Below are 7330 nucleotides of genomic sequence, written 5' to 3' on the forward strand. Positions count from 1 at the left end.
TTAAATTTTACCCTTATTAAGAATAAAACTGAATACAAGTCGTTTTTTAGTACCTTGTAGTGAGAAATTATTAGCTCCTTACTGTGTATACAATTTAATCAAACCTTTTTACCAACTTCGAGAGAACAGGAATAACTTCAAAACATCGCTTAACATAATTAAATTACATAACATTTGACAAGTTACTACTTTTTTAGCTATTTGCGAGATAAACAATTGTCTAGCTACATAATACACTGATAAGTGCACCTAAACAATTTTATTGAAAGACGATTGCTTAGCTAACTTTATAATAAAAATTTTTTTCCACAAAATTGACAACACTATTACACATAGGAATTATTTTCATAAGCATTTCGCATTAAAAGCACAGCATCAAATTTAGCTGAACAAACCATTTTGATGTTTGTAAATGTACAAGTATAATGGGAGGAAAAAAAGATAGAGACTTCCATTTATTTCCCGATTTATTATATAAACTTTTCTTCTGTATTTTCATAAAGCATATAATGCTAAATCAACTGGACGTTGAGGAAGTCAGCTTTGCAAGAATATGGCGCCCATGTCGAGTGTTTTGAATTTTAGGAATCACATGAGATATGGAACGCAATATAAGAAATTTTTGTGATTCATCAGCAACATTGAGAAATCGTTGCATAACATAGTTTGCATAACAATCGTCCAACAGCTGCTCAATGTTGGGGAAACTCAAAAATTCCTGTAACATCTGCTCTCGAGTGGAAGGAGACGCTGTCCGTATACACTGTTCGATAGCATTTGAGCTGAATTTTTGAAGAGAAAGCTTGCAAATGTTACCAAAAAATTTCTCAATGATTCGCTCTGTGTAAGGTTGAATATTTAACTCTAGTACATGCTGTACAAGATAATTACCATAAGCATTCTGAACCAGCAGTAAACAACTTTTGATGATTGAATTCACCAAACGTTCTTGTATATCGCCGTTAGTGCGATCCAAGCACCTTTGCAAAATACAACAGCCATGCCTGTTTGTAGCTAAAGTAATTAAATTTTCTTCCATGGACAAAAACAGTGGTTCAAGTTTTTCAGGAGGGAATTTCGCAATGCATTTTTGCAACACATGCGTGCCGTTATTGTCGCAAGCTAAAGTTGTTAACGATGGTATAATGATTTTTAGGAGCAAAGAAATTTGCTCGTTTGAAGTTAATTTATCAATAATGTTTTGCATGGAGCGCGTTCCGTATAAGTTAGAGCAGATATCTACAATGCCTTCGCCGATTCCATTTAACATGGAAAGCTTTTGCTCCCTAGAAGCGTAAACAAACAGCTTTTGACACATATAATTTCCAAATGGATCTATCATGAGTTGCACTACCGACTGTCGGATTTCTGGGAAAAAAAGGGAGGCATTTACTTTTGGATTTTCGTCTAATAACTTTTGTAAGTATCGACAACCATATTGGTCTTTGCAAATGGTGCTCAAGTGCCCTAAAAAACCAACTAAATGAGGAATTTGATTATCCTGCGACTTTTTCTTCCCTTTATTTTTCAATAAATTTGACAGGTCATCACTTTTTTCACCAGTGAGTTTGGCAGACAATGGCACTTTAGAATAATTTGAGGTCGAGTGACTTCCAAAAAAACTGTTCACAGTTTTTCCCAAAGTTGCTTTTTCTTTTGGCTTAGCAGGTCCTTTTTTTTTCTTTTTATTGTCATCTACATACGGATGCTCGCCAACGGTTTGATTATTACGATTTTTCGTTGATACATTGGTTGGATCGTTATCCATTGATAAGGAAGAGTGATGGTTGTCATTTTGGAGCACGTTTTCAGAGCGAAGAATTGGATTTAACTGAGATAGAGCGTTGAGTTTCTTTGAATGCACATCAACTTTCGAATGTAACTTTCGACTTTCTAAAGGTTGAAGAGAACTAGGTTGATAAGGAGAAGGAATACGACTTGGATCTAAATGATCAGGGAAATGAGAAAGCTGATCAGTCTCAATTCGATGGTTTTGTTGACGATTTTGGAGTAAGGATGAGTCGGATTGGATTTTAGTAAAGTCAGTGGAATAGTTTTTCGAATTCGTAGAAAGGGATACGTTATTTTGTGAAAAAAATGGATGGTTCGATAAAAGTTGGCGATGTAATAAGTTTCTCTCGGAATTTTTTAAAACGGGTAACGGTGGTCTGTCATTTATATTTAAGTTCCTCAGAGACGCAAGTTTGGATTCCTCATCAATTAATGACGAAAAAGAACTTTCTCTGTGAAGGAAATCAGAATTACTGATAGTACTAGAAAATGTTTTGTAAGGCAAAAACTGATCTTGTCGAGAATTGTTTACATTTTCTAATGAACCATCGCGCAGTAACGTATCAACATTATTCCAGTGTAACAATGGATTTGAAACAGATACGCTTGAATCAAAGTTACGACGTTCAGGAATTGAAGACTTGTGGGAAGACGAAATAGCAGATTCTGATAATGTGAATGGATATTCATGAACACTCTTATTCATTCCTGATGTTAAGGGAAACGTTTCCTCTGAAGGACTATATGTCACGGAGCTTGGAAACGATTTGGTTTTGCTGAAAGAAGCGTTTCCTTTAGCTTTAAACAGTCGTTGAAAGGGATCATGACTATATTTATGAAAGTCTGAAGCGTTTATTGGAGATGTAGATGCGGAGCGAACATCAAAAGTTGCAGAAGTCCTGGCTTTCAATTCAGTGGGAGAAAACGAATTGGAGGAGAATGGTGATTGATTGGCATAGTCCAATTCGCGCGAAATAGACGTGTAACTAGATAAAGGAGAAGGTTTTCTGTTAGTTTCTTGAGATTTCTTATTCAAGTTGAGCTCATTATAAGCATCTCGATTGACCATAGTGTATTTTAAATATATATATATATATATGAAAATAATCACGAAAACAAACAAAAAAAAGGTAAGGAAAACTTGACAGGTTTCGGGAAAAAAAACCAAAAAGGAAGCCTCCAGAGTTTGAAGACTCAAGAGGGAGGAAAATAATTTCGCAAACAAAATTACGGTAAAAAAAAACCAGAATGATTTACCAATCCCAAGCGACGAAAAATGCGGAAAGTAAAAGAGTCTTGAGGAATTGTAGAGCAAAGTATGCTTACGAAATGATTAAGAGCCCGGAAATGGGATGACATGAAATTTTAGAACAAGATTTGTGATAATGACAACAGATAGCAGAGCCTTTGTATACCAACACTATCCCACCCCCAAAAAAAACTTATGTAGGATTAAAGATCAAGTTATGGACACAATTAAAGAATTTGAGAGTCTGTATCGAGCGGGACTACAAATGCAGGATTGTGTGAAACGTCGGAAAGATCAAACAAAAAAGAAAATAACAAGAAGAAAATATATATAAGTATATTTGGAAAAAAAGCGAGGCAAAGCAGAGCAAAGAAGATGAAAGGGGAATTGCTGGCCTATGGGAAAAACGCAATGTAAACAATACAATAGCTGAAAAACGAAATTGTACTTGTCTGTTGTGAAAAAAGTCCAACTAGTTAGACGATGTGGGAGGTGTGATTGTTGAGAAGCGAAAATTTAAAAAAATGGAAAACAAAAAGAACAAGAATAATATAAAAAAATAAAAATAAAGTAGGGGAAAACTAAATGAAAACAGGGGAGTTACAAAGAAAAGAAATGCAAACAAATATCTTGACGACACGCCGACAAGATAGTATAGTCTACTCGTCTAACAAACAACAAAGCTGGTAGCCGAGATGGAAAAAAAGACCAGAATTTAAACGAAAAATTTAGAACAAAAGAAAAACAAATAAAAAGCGAAGTAAAAAGCAAAAAAGAAAAAGGGTTTCCGACTTCAGAAAACGCGGTTAAGTCGCGTATTCTTGCGAAGTAAAAAGGGGAAATCTGAGACTACCTTACTGATAAGCAAAAGCCAAACTCCAAACCAACAATGCGACAACCACCCCAATTAGTGCTATGGAAAACGGCAGTCAAGGGCAAGGCTGCTTAAATAGCAAAATGCAATCTCTGTGCCTCAAGATAGCTGAACACCGTGGAAGATCAATCAAGCTGTTATACGAGTAGACAAAATGAATTGAATTCTTAGCTGACGGACGGTGGAGCCAGCTAAAGACTTGTATGTTTTCGTTAACTATACGAGACCAAGAGGAATGCTGTATGAACCAAGAAAAAGTGATGTACGTAGAAGAGAGAACTATGAAAATAAAGTCGGGCTGACACGAGAAATTTGGAGGGGGACTGTGGAAGGGATATGTTGCTAATTAAAGCAAGGTTCTAGCTTCTAACCGCCTTTGGCGTTTCCTTCGCATATTATGTATAGTAAAGGGAAAAGTCAGGGGGGCAAATACGGTCAAAAGGAAGGCTCCCCAAAAAAAGAAAGTATAGACAAATCTATTCAGGGGTGAAGCGCTTCATCAAAATATCGCGACAAAATTTTTCACGCATGAAAAATTAACTAGCTAACTGGGGCTTAAGGCAGTGCAAGTGCACTCTACGCAAATCCCAATGTTACCAATTTTACAGAATCGACTTGTGCATTTTTTTTGAAAGGACTATCAAACAATCAATTGGTATGATATGGGGCAGGGCAGGGCAAGGCATGCTACTTGTTTTTTACGAAATACGAGAGCAAACGCGGGGAACAAAGTGAGTAAGCTTCTCCCCCTTACATCGATCTCATTACACGAAAAAAATAAAAAAAACTTAAGGGATCGGATCGATAGGAGCAAGCGAAACGAAGGTTGTATTGATTGAATAATGAATGGGTGGAGGGATGAGCATCAACATGGTACATATATATAAGCATACTAAACAAACACTTTGGCTTGAGCTAAAAGAAAGAATGTAAAAGACAGCAAAATGGAATGAAAGGAAGACAATGGAATCGAACGGAATGGAAATAAAAAATTGATTCGATTCGATTCGATTCAATTTAATTTAATTTAATTTAATTTTAAAGCAAATCAACGCAAGCCAAATCAAATCAAATCAAAGCAATCCCAATCAAAGCAATCCCAATCAAAGCAATCCCAATCAAAGCAATCCCAATCAAAGCAATCCCAATCAAATCAAATCAACTCCAACCCAATTGAATTTTTCAATTTACTTCAAAACGGACTTCGAAACTTTCCTTGCCTTCCGCAATTTTTTCCAACACCTTTTGTTCCACCTCTCCAATAACGCAACCTACCCTCAAAAACCCTGGTCATCTCGAAAACACTGGTCATCTCGGAACCAGCTACATCTAACCCATTATTCATTTCACCCACAAAGATCGCACTCTTTTAAAGTAGCCCAACCATTCACTGCAAAGGAACCCCTTTCATCGCCGAAAGCTTCGTCAATCGCATCTACGCCTGATTACGACAGTCCCTCGCCTTATGATCCCGTAAGCGAATTTCGGTTTGCATAGATTGGAAATTCAGTCACCGATGATTGGACATGCCACTGTTGCACCTTTTCGCTTGATAAGTCTCCGCGCTGAGGCGTACGTCATGTTGACATAATAGAAAAGGGAGAAATGGGTCAAAGGAAAGGAAGAGAGTGGGTCATTTGAGATACGCGCCTATTGCAATGTCCAAGATCGACTAGCTAGCTGGCTAAGGGAAGAAAGAGCCGGGGAAGGGGGGTAGAGAGATTTTTGAAAAGGTCATCATCATCATCATCGGAAGCGGTATGAAGGGACGTTACATTGTAAGGGGAATTGATGAAAGAGGAAGATCGTTTCCAACCACCATACCTTTCTGTGAATTTCTTAAATATATTTCTTTTCTTTTTCTTTTTTATTGCTCCAAAACAAATGTGCGCAGTGACGTAGATTGGACGAACTAGGATGACAAGGCTTTTTGCCGGAAATCCTGTTTTGATACCGCTAATCTACCATGAAACCAGTAGATGCAGGACGCTATACACTGGACATTGGCACTGGACACTGGACGCAGATATGGAAGGTTTGTTTAAATTACAATTGTAAAGTGACTAATTCCATTTTTTTTTTCTTTTTTCCAACGAATTCATCCAAGAAAGTAAAAACAAAAGTTATACATTGCATTTTTTTCTCATTTGACGAATCCTTAATTTATTACAGCATACTTCTGCACCCATTAAATTCCAACAAGTGTGCTTTATGCGACATTTTACAATGTCTCAATGTCACATCTTTTTTGCAAAACCGCCCACACAACCCACACTAGCAACTAACTAACTTACCTTAGCTATCTGCCTGTCTGCTGCCTGCCTTGTCTGGCTTAGATGGTAACCGGATGCGATGCGGAGGAAAAAAACCTTTACAGATACCGAGCCGAAGCAGTGTTTTGATGTCGTCGTAATCTAAAAATAGTAATATGATGTGGTTTCGAAAACAAACGACATTAACGAGAGATATCAGCCTTTTCAGGGTTGATGGGTAACCTGTGCAATCTTATCATGAATGTGACTTTTCTCAAAACTCATCTGGTTCACCAGGTTCGGGAGATGGATCGACAGCATCATATCATTTTACGGGTCAAGATATGCGCGGATCTTCTCGATGGTAAATTTAAGCTTGAAAACATCTAGTGGGGCTTATAATATTGTGCTACGAAAAGGACACCGTTAACTTGCCTCTCTCTTGCTTTGTGTTTTCCTCACAATCCATATTTCTTCCTGTTGATGTTGTCTTGCTTTACTATTGCATGAATCCCATTAGCAATCACTCCTTTCCTACTACCGCAAAAAATGGATCCGCATTACGTAGTTTACCGTTGCAATCCAAACGAGGTGTGTGTGTGTCCAAGATAAAGATTAAATTGGAGCACATAGAGGCTGAAAGAAGCTAATCATCCAGAAAAGACACCTAAAAGGAGAAATCAAACTAATACAACAGGAGCGCTATAATAATTAAACCAAATTTTTAATTATGAACGCCGATGATATTTAAAACGTTTAAAAAAAATGTCTAATTTATTATTTCATAAGACAAGATGTGATAGGAATCGCTGCTTTGTAATTCACTTCTATCACTCATTGAGTATCGCTTTATCTAGGATGTTTGTCCTTTATAAATCTTCTTAGGAATTGCCTTTATATTTAATTAATTAAATTTATATTATACTGTTTTCATATCTATCCAAGCTATCTGATAAATAACAAACTGCTTTTGTATAGGGTGGCTGCAGCCGTAGCTGTTTAAGAAATGTAAATGGCTATTTTTGGAAATATTGCTTACAAGAGAAATTTTGACTAATTCGAAGGTTTGATTTTATTTCGGCTTTTCTCCTTTTTTTTTTCTTTTTTGACTAGTTCGACTAAACCAGTAATTGCGGTACTGTAAAAAAACATGTGGTGTTGGGA

General features: G+C 36.7%; 1 protein-coding gene and 1 long non-coding RNA gene across 2 annotated transcripts; one reads left to right on the forward strand and one right to left on the reverse strand.

Annotated features, from left to right (window-relative positions):
* Positions 1-224: 224 nt before the first annotated feature.
* puf5 (pumilio family RNA-binding protein Puf5) lies at positions 225-4282 on the reverse strand. The gene has a single exon (NM_001018460.3). It carries the CDS (start codon positions 2858-2860, stop codon positions 518-520), a length of 2343 nt encoding a protein of 780 aa, NP_593062.1. The 5' UTR covers positions 2861-4282; the 3' UTR covers positions 225-517.
* Positions 4283-5029: 747 nt separating this feature from the next.
* SPOM_SPNCRNA.679 lies at positions 5030-7120 on the forward strand. Its single transcript, NR_151045.1, has one exon. It is a non-coding gene; the product is annotated as a non-coding RNA (long non-coding RNA).
* Positions 7121-7330: the final 210 nt, after the last annotated feature.

This window comes from Schizosaccharomyces pombe, assembly GCF_000002945.2.
Source record: "Schizosaccharomyces pombe strain 972h- genome assembly, chromosome: I".
Taxonomy (NCBI): Eukaryota; Fungi; Ascomycota; class Schizosaccharomycetes; order Schizosaccharomycetales; family Schizosaccharomycetaceae; genus Schizosaccharomyces; species Schizosaccharomyces pombe.